The sequence below is a fragment of the Aphanomyces astaci genome, assembly GCF_000520075.1.
Source record: "Aphanomyces astaci strain APO3 unplaced genomic scaffold supercont1.2, whole genome shotgun sequence".
Classification (NCBI taxonomy): Eukaryota; Oomycota; class Saprolegniomycetes; order Saprolegniales; family Verrucalvaceae; genus Aphanomyces; species Aphanomyces astaci.
The window spans coordinates 1,237,279-1,259,271 of NW_009798265.1; the positions used below are offsets into that span (position 1 = coordinate 1,237,279).

Here is a 21,993-nt window from a genome sequence, read left to right on the forward strand (position 1 = left end):
CGAAGTTGAATCTTCGCGGCCAATCAGACACGAGATATTCAAAACCGACTGTGTCGTCCTACCAAGAGAAGGCGCAACAGCACCAGAAGCCCAAGCGCGCCCTCCCTTCTGCGGCGACTTTTGACCTCCCTGCTGTCGTAGCCTCCTCCTCATAGAACTGCCATCATCACACAATGAGCAGTAGCACTCTGTCGCCGTCGACCATCATCGCGGTGCATGTTCCGAAAGAAGCAAGTCGTGCCATTGCAATCCACCCGCCTTCATCTACAGGGTCTACTTCCACTGCTACCACTGCCAATATCCACACAACCACGCTAGCTCATTCGTGTCCTGCTCCACGTCATTTGATGTCTCTTCCGCCGCACCTTGCGTTATCGTCGTCCAAACCTCGAATGGCTGCTCCACGCACCCCGTTGATTGGATCCCTCCCTGATCCAAGCTCGTCGTTTTTGGCGGCGCATCCCATGCCGCCATTGCATCTCCCCCCTCCTCCATCAGAACTCAATCTTCCTTCCGAATCTACATCGTTGTCATCCAGACGTGAAACAGTCGTGCAGTTTGCGAGCTCGTGTCCTGCCCAGGTCGGGTTTCTGCACATGCCGCGCCGTGCCACAACCAAGACCCCGCACCCCCTCACGACCGCAGACGACCTGTCCAAATCCCCATCCCTTGCAGTGATGCGATCCATCGAGTCCTTGCGGCAAGAGCGCCTATCGTCGCTCACGGACAACCGCCTGAGCCTTGACCGGCTCTGCCTGGACGAGCACGACGAAGACGACGAGTCCGACAATGATGAAGACGATCCCGCCAACTTTGAAATGGACGACGTGTTTGTGTTTGAAGCGCAATAAATCATTTACATATCACGTCTTTGGTTCTCTCACACGTAAATGCCATCGCCGTTGCGCCCGCCCCAGGCATGTTCCATCACGAGCTTCTCGAGCGTATCCACGACCGCGCGCGCCGTGGGTCGATTCGCCGGATCGAGTTGCAGGCATTGCTTTGCAAGTTGCAGAATCGGCAGCGGGCACGTGGGGGAGAACCGAGGAAGCGCCTTGCCTGTCATGATGTCTTGGACGAGCGACCGCTGGTCTTCCCTTGTAGAGTCTAAGTAGAAACACATTGTAGAGCAACTAACGCAGCAACTCTCGGACGTACCCGTGGCGTGGTCGGCAAACGGCAACGCGTGCGTGTCGAGTTCACACAGCACGACCCCGAACGAATACATGTCGACGCGCTCCGAGTAGTCGTCCCCCCGGAGCACTTCAGGTGCCACCCACTTGGCACTGCCAACGCCCGACGTCATCGTGTCCACGTACGACCGCACGCGCGCGGACGTGAAGTTGGTCAGTTTACACAAAAACCCACCGCCACTCGTTCGCCTCGTCTCCCCATTTACCTCGTCCAGGTCTTCCGAATTTGGCAATGTAGAGGACGATAATGAATCGTCCAAGTCGTCTAGGGGGCGGCGGTGAACCAGGACGTTTTGCGCGCGGAGGTCGCGATGGATGAGCACTGGGTGATGCGAGTGCAGGTACAGGCAGGCGCGGGCGATGTGCAGCGCCATGCCAAACTTGGCGTCGGTCCACGTGAGCGGCGCAGCATCCAGAAGGGAGCGCAAGTCGCCTTGGTTCATGTACTCCATGACGCCAGTGGCCGTCGCGGCCACGGGTGCGTGCAAGTCGTCCCACGAAACCCCAATCAACGTGACCACATGGGGATGGCGGAGGCGGCCCAACAGCCGCATCTCGTCCATAAGGTGGAGCGCCGCCGTGTCCATGTTGTCGGCGGATGTCGTGGCCGACACTTGCTTGAGCACGACGGCGGTGTCGTCGCACTGGCCAAGGTAGATCACGTACAGGTGGGTGCGGGAGTGGGCAAGCCGACGGGTGGTCACGAGCGAGTCGACCGGCAGGCGCATCCGACCGAGCTCGACGTCCGCTGTGACCGTGGCGTGGAAGATAGAGTCCACCGATGACGACGACGGGGGCTTGACGATCGAGGGGGCAGGGTCCTTGGTGCTCGTGAACGCGGTGTGGTAGATCTGGTCCATGCTGGAGAGGGGGTTGTTGTTTTCGTGGCGCTGCTGCCGATCGCAGAAGTGGCGGCGCCGAAGGACGTACAGGAACACCATGATGAGCAGCACGAGCCCGACGCCGATGCCCACAAGCACCAACGTGAGACTTGACGACGAAGCTACATGCGATGGCAGGGGGTCAGTGCATGCGACACCGTTATCGTTGGATTTCACGTACTACTGGAAAGGGAAGCGGGGTCGGCAGCCAAGAGGGAGGGGGTGAGGACGATGGACGGTGGGGGGGGCGATACTACAGAGTCCACGTGGAAGGACTCGAGGGTCGACACAAAGGCTAGGTCATGGGATGATAGCGGCGGAAGGGGGTTATGCGACAGGTCACTACGCAGGCATGATTGAGTGGACGCCACGACTGTATCGACTTACAGATGTGTGAGGGACTTGAGGGCATATATACGAGGGGAGATGGACGTGAGCAAGTTGTTGCTGAGGTCTCTAGAGTAATTGCACAGTTGAGAGAAGGCGTACCTGAATGGCGAGGAGTATACTTACAAGGATGTGAGCTGGGGTGGTAAGTGTGGAGGGACTTCTGTGAGCTGGCAGCCAGAGACTTGCCTACGATGGACAATTGGAGGAGGTGAGAGCTATTGATTGTTGCTGCATGTAGACGAGTCTGGTACAGGGATCGAAGGGTCGCGGGTAGAGGAGGCAGGTCAAGGCCGTCCAGGTGGCTTATGGACCTACACACACATGAACATTATGACGAACGAACGTTGCATGGTTGATGGAAGTACTGTACGTACACATGTGAAAGGCCGAGCAATGGATCCGCCGAGTTGAACGTGATGTCCATGGGGACGACGGTGTCACCGACGCCGCGCAGAATTCTACACATGCACTATACGTTATGGTGGTGTGTCCATGCAGTCAGTCATGTTCGTACAGCGTGGTGACGTTGAGCTTTGTCCAGTCCACGCCGATGTGTCGGATGCCGTACACCGGACTGCCGGCATCGATGGACGATGCATGGTGATTTGAACTAATGGTGAGCGAGGCAATCAAACTTCCTGTCGAAGGTAAGCAGTGGAAAGTTCGGGCCAACGCCACCCTGTCTGGGGATTCAACGACATTGGTGCTGGTGTTGACGACAACGCAACTCCCTGACCAGGCAGACCCACAAACGCTGTCGCAGTCGGTGGTCCATGTGTCCTGTGCCATGACGATTCCTACGAATACGACCAGGCACAGCACGACAGCCAGTAATGTGGAAGGCGCCATGAGGGAACGGACAGAAGTGCGGGCTGCTTCGACAACAGATGAAAGAGCAAGATCGTGACGACCACCTTGTTTGGTGAGTAACCAACCACCCTGCGAACTTCCAACATACCAGCTCATGAAAATCCCTGATTCTACAATTAATTGGTGGAATCTTCGGTTCTTTTTTGGTCAGGTAGCCAATGGCATCGGAGCATCCTCGCTTCGCCAGGACTAGGGTACTTATATTATTAATAATAGTAAGTATACACGATTTACGAAACAAACACGAAACAAAATACACCAGACTACTAGCAATCACGAAACGTTTTTGTTTCGTAAATCACTTGTATCTAATTCCTGCTATCTTGAAATTTGTATGCGATTGCTTGTATCTTAGATATATGGTGATTTACGAAACAATCACGAAACATGCATACTATTAGTAGTACTACGTAATTTACTGTGGACAGATATCACAGCACAGACGCTGCTACACGTACCTCCTCCACCAGCATAGAGTGGTGGTACAACCAGCATAACAGCGGCGGTACGTTGGTTTTCGTTCATGGAAATGCTCGACTAGCACTTCAAGATGGGCCAAGTGGTCCCGAATCGCGTGGTCGGTCTCGCCAACTTGACGTTGGCGCCGTTCTCGCTGACCAAAGCGGTGCAGCGCCAGGCAGATCTGGTGCTGCGCAAGTCCGCGACGCGAGGAAATGTGCGGGAACTCCTGCCAGGACAGACGGTCGTCCTTGACACTGCGCGGACCTTCGAGACCCAGCAACATGACTGTATGCTGGACCCGATGCTGTGTATCCCGGCGGGCTCGTCACACTCCGTACAATAACTAGTTACTGGAAAGTCAACGTGATGCACAACTGTTTTGCTCTAGTTAGAATAACGGCAGTCGCAAGGCAGTACACTCGTTAGATGGAGAGTTACTTTGCGGCATTGTTCACAAAGTCGGTGTTCAAGACTAAGGACATCACCTCCGCGTGCACTGGGACCTCTTATGACAACAACAATATTTGACCTGTTAGCACAACAACAATATTATTAAGTTATGGCGCCACTCGAGGTGCGCGGCATGCAGTGCCTCATTTACATGGCGGTCGATGTCTTGGCAGTACAAACATCATGATTATGAAGTTACATTGTAGCTGTACAGTAGGGAAGTGCATTTAACACTATATTCGATTGGAGCTACTGTAAGTGACGTATCCCTGGGGTCACCAACATCGAAGTTGATGCAGTTAGATTAGTTGATTGTCTCGAGTCGTGCCAACACCAAACTGCTTCAGTCAATCTGCAACGCCAGTGATAGTATGAGCGAAGCGTGCCTGTGATTGCTGCTGGGTGTACCGGATTGTTGGCAGGCTGTACGTGGTCTTCCACCGTAGCAACGTCGTACTCGGAGTAAGTCTCAAGCTCAGCTTGGTCTGGCACTTGCATAATTTCACCACATGATACTCTAGTACTACTAGTAGTAGGTGTGTTTCGTAGTTTGTTTCGTAAATACCCAGATAAAGGGAAGTATTAATAATACTATTAATACGTATTAATAGTGTACTGACCAGCCTGACCTTCAGATTCGCCGTAGTCGCTGTACCATTTACTATTAAAATAATAAATGGTACAGCGACTACGGCGAATCTGAAGGTCAGGCTAGTACAGCATACTACAGTGTACTCCAGTACTTTCTACTTCAGTGTCAAAAGTACTACAGTACTGTAGTACTTAGAGTATGGTAGCGACAAGCGAATCTGATGTCAAGTGCAAGCTGCTGATGGCTGAGCCGTGTTGCGTTACAAGAACGGCGAGTATAGAGGGCGGAACGTTCTGGGGCCATCGTTTGCATGTTGGTAGAACTGTATCATCAAGTCGTACCAGTACAACCTGGGCGATACTGTACACCTGTCATGATTATGCTGAGCAATGCCACGTGGTTGGGAGTGAGTGTAAAGCACCTCCAATTGTGTTTGTGTTTCTGAACGGCCTCTGAGTGGTGTGTCTAAAAATACACTTGAAACGCTCGCTTTGGTGGAAACACTATCGTTGGCGCTACAGACCAAGGACGGCGTGACCATGACGCACACACGGAAGCGGAGGTATGTAGGCAATGCCAACGTGAAGCGGCGGCAGGAAGTTGAGATGCCCAACAACACGATGCCACGGAGGTTCAACGACACGAACTACTTGCCAAGTCCTACGAAACCACCTGCCGACGTCGTCCTTGCACACGACATTCAAAGCTCGGAGGTGGCTTCAACATATGTCATAAACACCAACACACAATCGCACCACCCGACGCCACCACCATCGACAGGCACCTCCCACGCCAAGGAGCACCTTGTTAGCCACATCACGTTGCATCAGGTTCGTTGGTCCGTCGGTTGCTTGGCCACTTGCTTACTGTAGGAACGTCGTGTATGTTGGTTGTAGCGCTCTACCAAAACGTACAAACTCGAGGCATGGTACAAGAGTCCGACGGGCATCGGCACGGTCGCCAACACGATCGCGGCGGCGTTGTCCGCCCACGACAAGAACCAATCGGGGTTCATCACGACTGATGACCTCATGGCCACGCTGCAGCAAATGAACTTTGGTACGGCAACTGACGTTCCGCTCTTCAGGCATTTGACACTCGACATGTCAGGGCTGAAAGAGCACGAAGTGCGGGAACTGCTTCTCCACCACGACCCCACGGCGTCGTCCTTGTCGTCGAAAGACGGTGTCGTGCACTATCGCTCGTTCGCCAAGTACGACTTTTCCATAGAATTGCATGGCAGAACATTGTATGGACATATACAAATAGGCAATTTGACGTGCCACGAGACCCCGAAGACGACAAGATTGAGGACCCGCTGACCCGCCAAGCCAAGTACATTGCAGGGTTGCAGCAGCGGGTGGCTGCGGCGTCGCAAGTACCAGTGCCGACCGCGGTGGGGCGGAGGCGGCAGCACCACCGTAAGAACGACATCAACACGACCAAGCTTGGCACGCTCGACCCACATCAAATTCCGACGACTACAACTCCCCCAGAAGAATCATCCGCCGATCCCCCGCACTTGCCACGGCTTGCGACCGCCGCCCGACCACCCACCAAAGTGTTGGGGTCCCATAGACGCCTTGTCGACAAAGCCACAGACGACGTGTTTTGCGTGGAGGACTTGGAGGCGGCTCTCCGCACGCATCTGCCGTCCCCCACGCGATACTCTGCGAAACTGGCGCCAGGCATCGTACCCCAGACAGTGTCGACGCTCGTGCTGGGCGGGGACATGCGCAACACCCCCAAGAGTCTCAAACGAGCCAAATTGATGCCGCAGATCGTGGACCAATACCACCGCGACGCCACTCGGCAGGCGAAGCGACACGTTATCACGGTAAAGTCGAACGTTAAGCCACTGGCGACCTGACCCCTGGCACCGATAGGAACACATCGATCGCATCAATGCGTACGCAGCCGAGACAGACTACAAAGCCAAGCTCATGGCTGAAAACCACATCAAAGCCACGTCCACAAAAATGCTGCACTACCACCAAACCTTCTTTGCGAACGTACGTACTACTGTGCTCCTTGGGCGTATTGAGGTACTGACGATCATGTAGCAATCGCAACAAGCTTTAAAGAATCACGAGAAAGGCCTGATACACTCCGACGTGGCCAAACACAACCACAATGCTAGCCTCGAGTCGATGTTTTCTCCTGGTTAACTCACTGTCAATGTCATTATTTGCCACTTCTGTCGTGGGATTGTTGGAAGGTATTGCATTATCCGGACATAGGATTACTTTCGCATTTTGTAAATTGAAATCCAGGTTACAAACCGAAGGATTCTTTGAAATATTAGACCCAAATATTATAATTCGAATCGAATGGCAATGGTATCCGGATACGTGGGCGTTTCATTGACCTTTTTTTAACTTCCAATAAAATGCTGAAACCAAAGTGTAAAATACAAAGGCATCCCTTACGAAACCCTAATGGTGAATAAAAATGTGTCAAAAAAAGAATGGATCAAATAATGTTCCTAAAAAATTACAATCCCTCGGTATTTGACTGCACATGCCCACGGTGATGCTGCTGCCGCCATGGATCTTCGTGGTCCTGCTTGGTGGTTTGTCGTCGGTAAAGGCGGCGGCGGTGGAGCCTGTGATCTGCGATAGCTGTGTCAACATAGAATCCCCTCTAGGGTTCTGCGGCAGCCTCCGCAACCACTACCCCGTGTGCCTCCAGCGATCCATGACTGTAGCTCTCCAAGATCGCCTGGCCGAATCGCAGTACGCCCTCTTTCACGCCGCGTCAGTGTCCGCGACAAACAACTCGACGCCATCGTGCCATCAAGCGCTACGGGAAGTAGCTTGTACGTTTGCCTTCCCCGCGTGCGAACTCGCCCAAGCGCGGCCTCTCTGCAGCAGCATGTGCGCCCTGCAAGTCGCGAACAACTGCTCGGCGTCGTTCGCGTCGCAGGCTCAGCCCGTGACAAACAACGTGTGCGGCACCGTAGACGACTCCAAGTGCATTCCGTGGACATATACCGGTCCGAATCGCGGGGCGTGGGTGGCGGGGTTCACCATCTCGGTCGTGTTTTCGTTCCTCTCCAGCATCGGCATCAACCTCCAGAAGAAAGCGCTCAAGCAGAACGAAGTGACGGCGCATGAGACCGGCACCCAGCCGATGTCGCCGTTCCGCCTTCCATTGTGGACCCTCGGGTTCTGCTTGATCGTCGCGGGGTCGCTGCTGGACTTCATTGCGTTTGGGCTGGCTCCCCAGAGTCTCCTCGCGCCACTCGCCGCGCTCACGTTGGTGTGGAACATGGTACGTCCGACTCAACGCATCTTCGTCACGTTTGTCGTCGTCGTAGATGCTCGCGCCATGCTTCAACAAGGAACGATTGACCCGCAAGGACATTTGGGCCACGTTAATCATCTTCCTTGGCGCTACCTTGGCCGTCGTGTTTGCCAACCACAACTCCCCGTCCTACACGTTGGACGACCTCAAACACCTCTACCGCAATCCCCTGACCTGTAATTATATATATATATGTTTCTGAATTCGATATAATATATATATATCAATATTATATATATATCTGAATATTACATATATATATATATGTCTGAAAATTATCTATATCTATATATATCTGAATATTATCTATCTATCTATCTGAATATTATATATATATATATGTATCTGAATATTAAATATATATATATATATGTATCTGAATATTATATATATATATATCTGAATATTATATATAGATGAATATGATTAAAATATATATGATATATATATATTTCAGATGATGGTTGAACGATGGGTATTAATTATATTGTGTGGGGTAGTGCTGTACTTTGCGATCGTGTTTGTGCTCATTGTGCTGCATTACGCCATGATCAAATGCGTCGAGCACCTGAACCTGGCTTCACACCGCCATCGCATCATCAACTTTGGCGACCCGTCCGTGTGGTCCACCGTCCGCCTCGTCGCGTACGCCGGGTACGGGTTCCATGTTGATGGACGATGGACATTTCATTTGTGTGACTAGATTGGGCGGACTCATGGGCGGCCAGTCGGTGTTGTTTGCCAAGTCGACGGTGGAGCTGGTCAAGTCGCTGCTCGCGGGTGGCGACTGCTTCACCCACCCGGAAACGTACTGCATTATCGTGGCCATGGGGGGGTGTTTGGTCGCCCAGATGCACTTTCTCAACGGCGGGTTGGCCAACTACGACGCGCTGTCGGTGGTGCCCATCTACCAAGTACATATCTATCTACCTATATATATATATGATGGTTTTGACATGGGTGTAGGCGTACTGGATCATTAGCGGCGTGATGGGCGGTGCCGTGTACTTTCAAGAGATCCGGTCGTTTTCCGAGTTTCAAGCGTGCATGTTTGTGCTGGGCATCTTGACAACGATTGGCGGCGTGGCGCTGCTGGCCCAGCGGTCGCTCCTGTCCCCGCCGCCCCTGCTCAAGAAGCGCAAGACGCTGGCTAGTCGAAACCTGAGCTCGTACTGGCACACCCCGCAGGCATTGGTCAAGAGCGTCGCAGGTTCTGACGAACCTGTCGTCGCGGTCGCGGTCGTGGTCGAAGCCAAACCTGGCGGCGCGTCGGGCAGTCGGGGGACTTCTGCCGAAGTCGACCTCGACGAAGCCGACGAGGAAGAAGACGAGGTTCCTGGACTGGGCCAAGACAGCAGCGACGAAGATGCCACGGGAGCCGCGTCGTCGGCGCCGACGTCGATCGGGGTGGACGATGACGTCGACAACGAAGACATGAACAGCATGAACCGCCAGGCGATTGAAAACTCGCTCGACATGTCGCCCATGGGCACATTCTTGATGGGGTTCCCGTCCCAGCGCAACCTGAGCATCTTCCTCCGCCGAGAGTCGAGCAATCGACTGGCGTCGGCGGTGCTGCGCCCCAACAATCCACTCCGCACGGCGCAAGACGACTTTGAAATCGGCCTCCCTACGTCGGGCACCGGCAGCAGCAGCTCCGCCGCCCTAGCGCCTGACGACAGCACCGACACAGACGACAAGCGAAAAGCCAAACGACGGTCCATCACGTTTGCAGGGTTCAAGTCGTCTAAAAAGTAATTGGTTTCCTTGTTTCGTATTCTACAACCTGGGTGGGGGTGGGATGGGGGGCATGGGGGGGATATCGTCAAGAACGAAAGAAGGACGAGATGCCATCCGTCACCGCTGGATTGCTTTTGACATGTACGTATATGTTGGGATACAGAACGTAGTACAACTAGCACTATAGCTGTGTGTTATAGATGTGCTAGTTGTGGTCACATATAAAGTACTTTGTCAAGGCATGTAGAGAACCCACCTAACTGGCCACCAAACCGCTGAGCACTGATTACAGTATGCACGTGATTACGTGGTGGTGGTGTTGTGGTTGTTGCATGGATTAATGTTAAATAAGTGTGTGCTTTTCTACGATGGGCCAGTGGGGTCATCGTCCTGCCGTCGGTCGTCGTCGCCTTTGGACGCTTCGCGCAGCTCCGTAACTTGGGACTGCAGCATGACGAGCGTTTGCTGGATTTTCGTGTTTTGATGGGCCAGCTGGATGATCATGCCTTGCAGCACCTTCATCTGCGCGTCGCTGGCCATGCCGCCCCCATTTCCACTGGGAAACCGCCTAGCGCTTTGGTGATTGTTCGACGGACTGCCGCCTCGCTCGTCGCGGAACGAGTTCAGGCGGTCTGTGATCTGATTGGACCTGGCCACGACCATGTTGGTCCCCCGCCGAATGCCGTCGACGCCGCTGCGCACCAGTTGGCTCTGCGACAGCGTATGGCCGAGCTGCTCCAGCTTGGCGTGGGTGGCTGCGAGGGGCATCACGACGAGCTTTTGCACCGCCGACAACCGGTGGCCGTGGCACGCTTGGACATCCAGTCGGCGGGGCCGCAACGGCCCTAGCATTTCGTGATGGCCAGTGGACTGTGCATCCAACGAGTCTTCGACGAGGACGAACGACACGCCGCACACGCGACCGACGTAGTGGACCAGATCCATGCCTATGCTCCACACATACGAGAGCGTTTCGACAACCAAGTTGACTTGCTCCCACTGGGTCGACTCTTTGCTCGCCCAGTACGCGTCGATTATCATGGCTACGACATTGCAACAAGTGTCAACCACCAGGGTGGCCACGCAAATATACACATTCGAGACGAATGAATAATCTATTATGACCAATCAAAGTGGAAGCAAGCAAGCACATAAACGAACACACGAACGAATCAACGACATACACTGTAGTAGAAATGAAGGGGCTTTGCAAGGTCGTACCAATGAGAATGTGCGCGAGGACAAACACTGCCACGAGCGTGAACGCGACAACGAGCAGCATGGCCATACCCGGACTCGCCTCGCGCATGGGGGCGTAGTCCAAGTCACCGACGAGGGACTGCAGCAGCGACGTGTAGCTGTGGGACACGGTGCTGAAAACCTCCACGGACGACCCAAACACGACGCAGTAGCACGTCGCATACGCGTACACGAGCAGTCCAAACACAAACAAGAAGCTCGACACTTGAGTTACGGACAGCACGACCGTCTTGACGATCAAGTTCACATGGGGCAGCACGTCCAGAAACAGAATCAGCCGCACATAACTCAAAAAGCACACGGCCGCCGCCAGCCGCATACTGACGTTATACATGAACGCGTACGACCGAAAGTTGCTCGGGGACGTGCTGGCCACGTGGATGTTGGGGAAATCTAATCCGGCGCACGCCCGGAGCAGCCACATGACGATGTATGCGACCGAATTGGCGACCTGGACCCACGTTTCGAGGCGTCGATAGACAGGCCACCCCTCTTTGCGCGTGGCCCGCAGCAGCAGCAAAAAGTACAGCAAGAAGAACAGCGCCACCGCCAGCATCGAGTAGTGCGTGAGGAAGTTGAACGACGTGTCCGCGTACGGCGCCACGACGCTGTCCGATGTGGGCACGACCCCCCCGGACGGGGGCACCTCGAACGCGAACCGCAGCACCAGCACGGAGCTCAGCATGACGTTGAAAATGGTCAAGTCCACAAACACTGCGCGGGTCTGCACATCCATGTACGCGTTGGACTCGATGGACGCCAGGAGCGCCTTGGTCTCGTCCGCGTTGGAGTGCGGCAGGACGACGCGGAACGCCGGCGCGGGATACACGGCCGCCGTGGCACCTGTGTAACTTGTGAAGAACGCGCGTCGGGTGTCGGAAATGTTCGAGTCCTCTGAAATGGAGTTCCATTGAAAGTTAGACCCATTGCCCGTCCCAAACGGCAATTTGCTTTCGACCGACTCGTCGAAGTGGCCAGACTTGGTCCCGTAACACCAGTACAGCTACAAATGTACATCAACGTGGACCTATTAGTACGAGAGAGGAGTGGTGGTGGGGAGCTTACCTTTTCATTTCCCGCTTGGGGGGGAAGCTTGGACGTGCACTCTTGAGGCAGCACCCGAAGCTGCCCGATGCTGATCCCTCCCACGACTTGGCCATATTGCAGAATCGTGTAGTCGCCTGTCACGGGGTCCTTTTCCGAGTACAGCGCGTCAAAGAACGGTCCTTGTAACCACCGATGCACTTGTGGGATCGTAGAAATGGCGTTGAATTGAGTTTCTTTTACGGACGCCGTCATAAATAATCCTACAAGTGGCCATGGCCTTTCAATATCTAGACACGGAATAGACACATGCGAGCAGTGGAGTACGTTTGAGGTTGGCGTTAAAGTAATACAGGCTCGAGTCGGTATACGGGCCCAGCACGTAGTCGTTGAGAAAGAGCAGGTACACGATGTAGAGGGCGATTTCGCGGATCCGGAGTTGGATGCGCACTTGTCGTTGCTGTTCCCTTAGCTTGCGCAAGTGCTCTGGCGTCTGCACATCGTTTGTCGGTGAAAACAATTGCGACAGTAGGACCACGTACCCATTTGCTCTTGATGCGGTTGTGCAGTTTTCGAATGCGCCACCTGACAAAGGCAATCCGTAAGCAATGACAACGTAGCAAGAGTACTGTGTACCATTTCGAGATGGCTTGCGCAGCATTGACCGTCTCCTCTTGAATGAATTCCTTGTTGTCGGCGATGAAGTCGTTTCGCATGTCGCTGTCTGCATCGTCGATGGTCTCTGCACCACCTGGGTGAACTTTATACAACTGCTGGGCCGATACCCGCCGCGGTTCTGAAAGCATCTCCGCCAAAGTACCCAGGCATGCACGGCCGCCAACCTGACGACGACGTTTGGTTGAAACCCCCGAATGCTACAAGGTTTTTGGGTCGGTTACAAGCGACCGTTTCGTTCCCACCACCGACCTGGAACGAACATGGAAGGCATTCAATTTGGCAACAGGTTACCATTTGAGTTTTCGCGTTGCCTAGGAGTGTTTCAATATGTACCATTCGTCAAGCCATTTCTTGTATGTATGAAATAACGTTGTTTTGCATCGCCAACAAACCAACGCGACGCATGGTGCGACTTGTAGCCCTCAAAGTGTGACATCGCGTTGAATACAAGGATTCCACAGGAATTGCATTTTCGGCAAAGTCTCCGGTCGAATGAACGTCACGTCCTCACGCCATCCGCAGGCCGCGAGAAAAGTCTGCAACGGCCACATCATTCGTTGATGGGCATGAAGAAGAATCGACCACGCAGCACTCGTGACGGGGGATGCAAGATGTTCTTGCCTCTATCTACACCGAATTAGTTCACAATGCCTGGAATGGATATGGAATCGCAGCATGGACGAGTGCATGTTATCGGATGCAAGTGTATGTCGCTTCAAGGAATTCCTTCAAAGTGCTCACGACCAAGCAGTAATGCGAGGCCTTGCATTGGCGGCTGATGTAGCGTCTGCCGAAGCCGATTATACACCGACCTGTTGTGCGTAGAAAGTCCTGAAATTTCGACATCAACAGGCTGGCATGGTCAACGATTGGCCCGCCGTACACTAGTCAGTTCCCCCTGTCCATCCAATAAATGCTGTATGCTATGAATAATACATTCATGGGCAACTCAATCGATTGCTATTTGACCGGTGCATTTGAATTTGACGGTTTCAAAAATTGGCGACTGTTCAAGATTCAACCACAGCCAATAGGATATCTCCATTGATTCCCAATGCTCGCAAATTGAGGGTTGGACCGTTGAACCAAGAAGACGTCGCTGCTACAGTTTACACCGCATGGAGTACAGCTTGCTGAAGGCGTGGAATGTCCGCGTGCCAGAGGTATGTTTGATATCGCAACCTCTTGTACAAGGATCCAAAACACAAGTTTGCAGCAATCGTCAAAGCCACGGCTTGCTGTCGATGGCCGTCGCAGCGAAGGATTCCTGATCTTGCATCCTCGTCAAGGCCCTCCCAAGACGGCTATGCCCGTGTGGAAGCAATCGTGCCGTCCTCGATGCAGTTTGACCCCAACTTCTCCCAACAAACAAGTCGACTTTGAAACTATCACGTCCAAGATTGGCACTGGCCAACCCAGAGACCTTTCTCACAGTCGGAGACCCACGCTGCGCAACCCAGGCACCTGCAAACGATACGACAGTATGCGAGGCATCCTCGAGCACGACATTTGCCAAAGCACCACGCTGTACCATGGACTGCGGCACGCGAAGCCCAACAGTAACATCGACCTCGGAAACTCCAGAGACCAGCTGCGCCACGTGCGCGAGGGCGCCAGCGGGGACAAAGTGTGTGTACGAACCAACATGATCCATGCTTTGATGAATCTCATGCTAAGTAGACCCTCCACTTGGCGGAGCGACTGGTTGTGTGCGACACCGACGTCGCTATGAAACGCCAACCGTCAGCTCGACCTCCGTGGCCCAAAGAGTACACAAAATGGTCTGTACAATCGTTGATCATTCGAGCGGGTTTGTTGTAGATTCGTGGCTCAGTACTTGACGGAGAGCGGGCCGCTCGTAGCATCGTGTGCAAATGCCAATGATACAAACGAAGCCAAGAACGACGAGAGACAACGCACGTTTGACGCGCATTGCCTCAATGTTTCGGCATGGGACAACCCACGACAAGTGGATTGTACTGCGGCTGTCTCAGAGGCACCACGGGTGGCAGTGGTATTCCTAGACATGAACATACTTTGCCAAGTTTGCTATGATGTATTTTATACGATAGAAACGAATGGGTTGCAGCAACCCCGCACAGTCGAATGCACACACGCGACTGTCCCCTCCACCGTTGAAGGGCAAACAGCAATTTCAATCTCAAGTGAATGTACGTTTGAATGTTTGCGTAACGAACACCTAACTGGACTTGGTATGGACACGTTAGTCATGGAAAGCAGCGCTTGGTGGTCAATCTGAGGAGGCGTTGGCAGCTATGTCGGAAGAAGCATCCTTGTTTAAGACACAACAGGTACTAGTAGTACATATATGGTCAAAGTAGCTAAACATTTGTCACTGGTAGATCTTGCTGAGATCGCAACGAGCAGCGGATGGTAGCATTGTGGGGAAGCGGATGTTGTCGTCAACTGTAAGCATATGAGTCTTGGGGGGTTGCACGAACTAACGATATCTAGAATCAACGAGGGCTGTCTCCCGTGACGTGGCGGCGCACGCTGCCTCGCCAGATGAAGCCGACCACTGCCACTGCTGTCATGGGTGTGGCGCGTGGGTAGAAAGGAATCCTTCGCAATTCAGTCGACTGCAGGTGTGTCGCTTTGCCTTTGAGCTGTCACATCGTCGAGGTGTCCACGCTGCCTTTCTTGTGCAACGACCAATCATCGGCGGGTATTGCTAGAAAATGCTAACAACGTTGAGCAATCAACTCGTTCGCGGCTGATTTAACGTTCTATTCAACAGATTTAACGTGTTTTCGTCTGATTGAACGTATTTTGCCAAGCGGATGTTGTGGTGTCACACATAAAACGACAGGTTTGCTTATCAAATTTTTGCATCGATCGTGGGTTTGGATTGGCGGGTAGTGTGACTCTCCCAATCGATTTGCACCAATCGTATCATTGCAAAGATATCGGATTCATCCCCACACTGCATTTTTCATTTGCCTTGACCATGCACACTATCATCGCATCATCGACACTCAACTGTCGCACGTGGACCCCCAAGTGCGGCGTACACGTTCCGGCTGAGCTCATTCCTGAAGCCATGGAGTTCGAACAGAACTGGCTCAAGTTCGGAATTGTCAAATCGGCCCTGTACGACGCTCGGATGGCGTCCTACGAAGCGGAATGGGGAGGAGCGGTCAACAGTCTACCCATCATAGACAGCTCCGCTATGTCGACCTCTTGCTTCCCACATGTCGACAACGCTGTCTTTCGTGCGGTGTCGACCATGGAGGACATGTCCCACCTCAGTGCTGCCTCGTACGACAACGTCACGTACATTTCTCCGGTGGACAACCAGCCATTGTCTAGCTCCCTGGACGACGAAGACGACGACCTCGTCCTCACGCCTCCTATGATTTCAACTGCATTTTCATCGCATTTTGCCATTGCCAACACGGGATTAAGTTGTGCCATGGGCATCCTCTGCGTCTCTCCGAATGGCGGGCGACCAAAGGCCAAGGCAAAATCTTCCAAACGTCTCCCAGTTTCTTCTGGACGAACAACGCGATCATCCCATGACACACCCGCACCTTTAGCCAAGAAGAAGTCGTCGGCGCCGTCGAAACGAAAGGCGGTGGACGAACTTCGCCGTCCGTAGACTGGTCCTTATCCATTCCGATCTGTGCTTTTAATTTAAATTATCCTTGTTGTAACGCCACTGTAACTGCCACAACCGCGCCCATGGCGACCCCATCCATGGCCGACCCTTCGTCCGTGGAACCGAGTAAAGCAAAACCAAAGTTGTTCTTTCAACTTTCGCGCGCCCAGCAGCGCAAACTAGGCAAGGCGGCGCCAGTGCTGCGGCAGCTCGAAGGCGATAACCTCTCGGATAAGCTGGTCACTTATCGCAAAACCATTCGCTTCCATGTCAAAGCCAGCCATGACGACGCTGTGCAGATGGTGCAAGACGTCCATAGAGGATTGCAGGATCCCAATGCTCGAGATGTATGTCCGCCGTCTTGGCAATCATATACGGCGGCATGCCATATAGCTTCGACCGAATTCATGGCATGGTGTAGGAAAACGGGCGGAATGGGTTGCATTTTGCTTGCCATGAGGTTCGATTAATACATCTTGAATATGGAGCCACGACCACGATGATCTGAATAGGGCGCAAACGGCGCCGTGTTGGCCTTGATCAAGGAAGACTGCTCCGTGGACGAGCCGGACGTAATGACTCCCTTCGGATGATACATTGCACGACTGATGTATATCGAGTGTGCAGATGGACATGCGGTGGACGCCGATCCATTACGCTGTCATGGGCAAACGCAAGCACATCGTGGCCTTGTTGCTCAAGTACGCGCCTACTCCGTACGTGACTGTGAATCGACGAGATGTACGTGTTGATGACTTGTCATATGGAAGCGGCACCTCATGGAGGGCACGTGGTAGAAAATAGGCACAACGCCGTTGATGCTGGTAAAAGGACAGGAATGAAGCACGATGGAGATTCATGGGGATGGGCGGTGTAGGCGGCGGGCGAAGGGTACCCCAGCATTGTGCGGCTACTCTTGGACAACGGAGCCGACATTGACGACCGCGATGTACGTACACAAGCGCAGAAACCAGTCACGACAATGTAGCACCACCTCACTGATTGTCAAACACTCTTGTGTGTGCGTAGAACGAAGGTACAATACGCTAGCAGATGTGATGCTTCCATTCGTTTGAGGACGATAGTTCTGACGTTGTGCCTTGGTTGACAGGCATGACAGCATTGCATTATGGTACTTACTGTACACACCACCGCCTCCGTGTAGTGTGTTCTTTGATGATGTGGCGATGACCATATAGCGGCGTTGACAGATCAAGTGCGGGCCGCCGAGACATTGCTCGAGTACAGATGCAACACCGAGATCAAGACAAAGTCGTCGAGCGAAACGGCGTTGGAGCTAGCGGAGCGCATCCACTCACATCTAGTGTCCATTGCCCTCTTTGAATGTTAAAAGGTGTCTTGATGTTCGATGCGCACTTAAAGCCTCCGGACGTTTGCCGCGCTTATCCGGATAGCGGATAAAGTACGTACTAATTTGAGAATAAAGCGGCCGTGTGACGACGGACATGGGGCGGTCGAGTCGCAAGTTTTACATCGTGACGACTGAAGTGCGCATAGCCAGCGTGCCAAAGCCAGGCCAATGGATAGATCATGCAAAGAAACTACCAGGCGAAGTCGTCGAAGTCGTCGACGAAGGCCATCGGGCGTTGTCCATGCCGGTGTCTCCGTCAAAAGCTGCACGTCGGCAGCCTCCGACCGACAAGGCGGATGACATCACGTACCTCAAGCTCGCGTATGCAGAAGGCTGGGTGCCTCTGGAAACGTCATCAGACGGTACCATGAACATGGAGCTCTTGCCCGAAACCGATTGGACCGAAGAACTACCGCCGCCAAATTCGCTCTTCTTGTTTCGAGCGCTGGTGCCGCTACAGCTCAAGAGCGGTGCGTCAACCGTTCGTTGTATTTGTCATACGAAAGCGTGCATTAGGTCCCGATGCATTTGCGCCCAAGCTGCTACCCGTGGAAACAAAGGAGCCGTGCGACGTCGTCGAAGTGTCGCGCATCGTCACATTCCCACGGAGCTCGACCTCGTTCGTGGAGGTGCATCCCATGGGGTGGCTGAGCATCCAGCTCCCGAGCGGTCGCAAGCTGCTCGAACGAACGACGTCATTCACCCCCTCGCCGACACCCAGCCACCCGTTGGTCGAGCCGTCCAGCACCGTCGCGGTCATAGCCGGCAAATCCGGTACGATCCCTCTCTCTTGTCTCAAAACATGAGTTGTTGGGTCGTTCGTAGGTGTATTGGAGCGGGGCCACTTCTTCTACTGCGTGCACATTGCGGTGGGCATCCGCGAGTTCCCAGACATCATGAGTCCTCGGGTGGGTAAAGGGTTCCACATCAACACGATCGTGGAAGGGTCGCAGCGCTTTACGCCGCAGAGTTCGCCCATTACGTATGTCAAGCTCCAGCATGAACGGGGATGGGTGTTTGAGTCCACCATGGATGGCCAAGTACGACGGACTCCCACAACAAGGGCAACTTGCCCTTTTGAGTCGTGAATGTTGTTTACTCTTTCGAGTGTAGGTCGTGTTGGCACCGCTGCGCAGTCAGATCCAACGCGATATTTCACGCGCCTTCTACCGCGTGCTGCACACTTCCATTAACGTACAAGCTGCATGCTACCTAAAGATAGGAATGAGGCTATATGTATGACACGGAGGACCGCCTGGTGGTGGCCTTTTGCATACTGTAGGTGTATAGTGGTCCGACGTTTGAGAGTCCTGTGATTGGCACGCGAGCCAACCTCGTCGAGTGCCGCGAACGGCTTCAAATTCAAGTGCCGACGGGAGCAAGTTGCTCAAACACGTGGGTATTTCTCAAATTACGCCATGCCCCAGGATGGGTGTCTGAGACGAGTCGCGACGGCCTCGACAAGCTCGTTGACCCGATTGAAGGCGGTGCGTTCTAGTACTAGTACTAGTACTACTAGTAGTAGGGGTGACGTCACGTTGTAGACGCGACGACGGTCGAAAACCCAAAGTTTTACAAAGTCAAGTTGACCGTGCCGGTGCTCGCCGCGCCCGACGTGGACGGACCGCGGTTGCAGGGGAGTTTTCCCAAACAAGTCCATTCGATCGTCGAAAGCAGTTTACGGTACACTACCTAGTAGTCATCAGTTCAGTGACCATGCATGACCGACCACTCTACCTCATGCCAGGTACACTCCGCCCGAGTCGACCATGACATATGTGAAATTGGCCCACGAACCTGGCTGGATCTACGAAACCACGTTGGCCGGCGACTGCATTCTCGACACGTTGACCAAAGGTACTAGTAGTATTACTAGTTCTACTTCCTGTATCGGGCTTGTTTAGAACCGGCAAAACAGCACGGCAAGTTCTTTTATCGAGCAAGGGCCAAGCTCCGCGTGCTCGTGTCGCCCGAACCAAGCAGTGCCGTGCTCAAACACTTGGATGAACACACGGTAGTACTGGTAGTATGTCCTACTAGTAATACTAGGGGTGTAGGTGTTTTGCGGGGCGCTGCAGTTCAGTTTGCCAGAGTCGGATGTAGTGTACGCTGCGGTCAAGGACAAGGGATGGGTGGCGCTCGACAGGCCGAGTGCGAGCAAGGTCACTGTGGAGCGGATCTCAGGTTCAACGATGCTGCAAAATACTCGCTCTCAACGGTTGATGCAATTGTAGAATCCATGTACCAACTGTGCATAAACCCCCCGAGTTGGGTGGCGGTGGGGTATCCGAACCGGTCGTGGTTTAAAGTGCCTGACGAAGGCGGGAATCGAGGTGTGCTCCATATATCCGTACGGATCAAACAGCTCAACCAATGGTAGACATCTTGGCGGTTGAAACCACCGCTCAAAACGAACTGTTTGCCGACCGCAACACCCTGAGCAGCTCGTCGCTAGGCGTGGACTCGATTCCGCTTGTGCGGCACGGATATGTGGCCACCGAGACGGCGGTGATCCCCGTGGTGCTGGAAGAGATCAAGCACCCTGCCAACGCCATCCTCCTCACGTTTCCGTGGAAGCAACTGTGGTGGCACGTGTCGTTCCCAGACAAATCGGTCGTAGTGGTCGAGTTGCAGCACGGACTCCACGGCGGCTTTCGCGCCGTGTTCTGCAACGGCAATGTGATGGCCCAGTCCAGATTGCTGTGGGACTCGGGCGACACGATCGAGGTCGCGGCGGCCGGGCACACGTTTCAAGTGTCCATCGTCCTGGAAGGCGGCGCCGCGTTCTTCTCGTCAGCTGTGCAGTATTACACGTACTCGCTCGTCGTGGACGGCCACCCCATTCGAATGAGCACGTACAAGGACAACTGACATGTCCAGGAGTTGTGTGTGGTGGTGACGTGATTGCGACAGTTTGTACTTGTTGTCGTCGTCATGGAAGGATAAGACCCGACTTGGAAACAACCAACGTACAGAAGAACACGTGATGTCACTTGACAAATCTTTGTTGGTTGGCTGTGCATGACGTTATCGAGGAGTTGAGCATGCAGCTGACATAGCTACATAATCACGTGAGCAAAGCTCCACAGTCCACTCGTGAACAACGTTTCGTACTCGTGTAGCTTACTACTATGTAGTAACGTTAGTACCAAGCGCACAGGTCGACTCCTCACACAACGTCGTTGGTGGAATTGGTGCGCACGGATCCATTGCATGCGATGACGTTATGACAATGCAGCCATGATGATAGAAACATGATAGGCAAAAAAGTGCTTCATTCTTTGAAAGGCTGAACTGACAGTGGCATCACCCATCGGAATACGGTAACGTTACATAGTACTACAGTGGTTGCTGGTAAAACCCGGCCAGGACAACTCTCCAAAATTTAAATAAATAACCAAAAGTAGGGATGTATGATTCTGTGTTTTGATTGGATAACTTCATGGGAATATTCGATAACCAATCACAAAGTCGCTTGCCTCTAATTGGCTCGATTCAAATCTACAAATGACGCTTTTCAAATCTGTCAGCAAGTCCAGCACGCATTTCCAAATGAGCACAACCAAGGGAAAACAGACGCGATACACAAATGGCCAGCGCGAGACGATGTTCAGTGTTCTGGAGCCACTGCCACCCAACTCGACCAGCCGGTGTCAGCCGCTTGATGTCGGCGTGATGGGTCCTTTGAAGGCCATGCTGAAGACAGCGTGGTTGCTAGAAGACGACGAACGCAACGGCGACATCTTGACGGCACAAGAGAAGCGTTTGGCCACAGTGAAACGGACGATTAAGGTCTGGGATCGTATTTCGACAGACACGATTGTGAAAGCCTTTGATAAAGCGATCCCATCAGTACTTGAGATTTAATTCATAACAATTTGATGGTCATGTATTGTGTGAGATTGTTGCGGACACTCGAATATGCGCGTTATCCGGTTTTGCGACGCGTGCGACGCGCATTATCCGGACTCACTGACTTTAGTTTTAGCCAATACATGTCGTCTTCACGGAGTTGCACGAAGTGATTTTCATTATATTTTGATTGTGCGCCATACCACTGAACATAGTATTTTCAAGTCATGGGCAAAAGTTGCACTGGCCGGGTTTTACCGGCAACCACTGTACGTAGTATTGGA

General features: G+C 53.2%; 9 protein-coding genes across 12 annotated transcripts; 6 read left to right on the plus strand and 3 right to left on the minus strand.

Moving 5' to 3' along the window:
• Nucleotides 1–45: 45 nt before the first annotated feature.
• H257_01315 (hypothetical protein) lies at nt 46–1,158 on the plus strand. The gene has a single exon (XM_009824466.1). It carries the CDS (start codon nt 174–176, stop codon nt 849–851), a length of 678 nt encoding a protein of 225 aa, XP_009822768.1. The 5' UTR covers nt 46–173; the 3' UTR covers nt 852–1,158.
• Nucleotides 51–3,404, minus strand: H257_01316 (TKL protein kinase). Its single transcript, XM_009824467.1, has 8 exons — nt 2,979–3,404; nt 2,839–2,922; nt 2,716–2,775; nt 2,588–2,650; nt 2,462–2,530; nt 2,256–2,416; nt 1,159–2,196; nt 51–1,107 (listed from the first exon to the last, which is right to left on the minus strand). Exons 1-8 carry the CDS (start codon nt 3,311–3,313, stop codon nt 881–883), a joined length of 2,037 nt encoding a protein of 678 aa, XP_009822769.1. The 5' UTR covers nt 3,314–3,404; the 3' UTR covers nt 51–880.
• A 480-nt stretch (nt 3,405–3,884) lies between these two features.
• H257_01317 (hypothetical protein) lies at nt 3,885–7,038 on the plus strand (the record flags this gene model as incomplete). Its single annotated transcript, XM_009824468.1, has 7 exons — nt 3,885–4,130; nt 5,360–5,668; nt 5,735–5,897; nt 5,949–6,051; nt 6,108–6,675; nt 6,725–6,850; nt 6,902–7,038. The coding sequence occupies 7 exons, from the start codon at nt 3,885–3,887 to the stop codon at nt 7,004–7,006; spliced, it is 1,620 nt and encodes a 539-aa protein (XP_009822770.1). The 3' UTR covers nt 7,007–7,038.
• Nucleotides 7,039–7,336: 298 nt separating this feature from the next.
• On the plus strand, nt 7,337–9,929 carry H257_01318 (hypothetical protein). Its single transcript, XM_009824469.1, has 5 exons — nt 7,337–8,111; nt 8,158–8,320; nt 8,645–8,798; nt 8,848–9,058; nt 9,111–9,929. Exons 1-5 carry the CDS (start codon nt 7,359–7,361, stop codon nt 9,900–9,902), a joined length of 2,073 nt encoding a protein of 690 aa, XP_009822771.1. The 5' UTR covers nt 7,337–7,358; the 3' UTR covers nt 9,903–9,929.
• A 268-nt stretch (nt 9,930–10,197) lies between these two features.
• On the minus strand, nt 10,198–13,059 carry H257_01319 (hypothetical protein). The gene is made up of 6 exons (XM_009824470.1): nt 12,825–13,059; nt 12,731–12,773; nt 12,516–12,681; nt 12,210–12,451; nt 11,106–12,147; nt 10,198–10,927 (listed from the first exon to the last, which is right to left on the minus strand). The coding sequence occupies exons 1-6, from the start codon at nt 12,992–12,994 to the stop codon at nt 10,248–10,250; spliced, it is 2,343 nt and encodes a 780-aa protein (XP_009822772.1). The 5' UTR covers nt 12,995–13,059; the 3' UTR covers nt 10,198–10,247.
• An 858-nt stretch (nt 13,060–13,917) lies between these two features.
• On the plus strand, nt 13,918–15,645 carry H257_01320 (hypothetical protein). 3 transcript variants are annotated; one of them, XM_009824471.1, is made up of 8 exons: nt 13,918–14,029; nt 14,083–14,499; nt 14,547–14,635; nt 14,688–14,880; nt 14,939–15,037; nt 15,095–15,178; nt 15,230–15,295; nt 15,342–15,645. In XM_009824471.1, exons 1-8 carry the CDS (start codon nt 13,985–13,987, stop codon nt 15,438–15,440), a joined length of 1,092 nt encoding a protein of 363 aa, XP_009822773.1. In that variant the 5' UTR covers nt 13,918–13,984; the 3' UTR covers nt 15,441–15,645. The 3 variants fall into 3 exon arrangements, with proteins under 3 accessions (XP_009822773.1, XP_009822774.1, XP_009822775.1); XM_009824472.1 differs by having other exon boundaries at nt 14,083–14,493; XM_009824473.1 differs by having other exon boundaries at nt 15,095–15,295.
• A 158-nt stretch (nt 15,646–15,803) lies between these two features.
• H257_01321 (hypothetical protein) lies at nt 15,804–17,944 on the plus strand. Its single transcript, XM_009824474.1, has 9 exons — nt 15,804–16,832; nt 16,907–16,945; nt 16,998–17,057; nt 17,113–17,226; nt 17,283–17,309; nt 17,363–17,434; nt 17,515–17,521; nt 17,597–17,617; nt 17,685–17,944. Exons 1-9 carry the CDS (start codon nt 16,569–16,571, stop codon nt 17,834–17,836), a joined length of 756 nt encoding a protein of 251 aa, XP_009822776.1. The 5' UTR covers nt 15,804–16,568; the 3' UTR covers nt 17,837–17,944.
• H257_01322 (hypothetical protein) lies at nt 15,817–16,545 on the minus strand. The gene has a single exon (XM_009824475.1). It carries the CDS (start codon nt 16,305–16,307, stop codon nt 15,999–16,001), a length of 309 nt encoding a protein of 102 aa, XP_009822777.1. The 5' UTR covers nt 16,308–16,545; the 3' UTR covers nt 15,817–15,998.
• H257_01323 lies at nt 17,884–20,949 on the plus strand. Of its 2 annotated transcripts, XM_009824476.1 has the most exons (11): nt 17,884–18,327; nt 18,374–18,631; nt 18,683–18,897; nt 18,971–19,051; nt 19,140–19,344; nt 19,402–19,540; nt 19,605–19,714; nt 19,762–19,871; nt 19,915–20,041; nt 20,092–20,190; nt 20,238–20,949. In XM_009824476.1, the coding sequence occupies exons 1-11, from the start codon at nt 17,952–17,954 to the stop codon at nt 20,726–20,728; spliced, it is 2,211 nt and encodes a 736-aa protein (XP_009822778.1). In that variant the 5' UTR covers nt 17,884–17,951; the 3' UTR covers nt 20,729–20,949. The 2 variants fall into 2 exon arrangements, with proteins under 2 accessions (XP_009822778.1, XP_009822779.1); XM_009824477.1 differs by lacking the exon at nt 17,884–18,327 and having other exon boundaries at nt 18,350–18,631.
• Nucleotides 20,950–21,993: the final 1,044 nt, after the last annotated feature.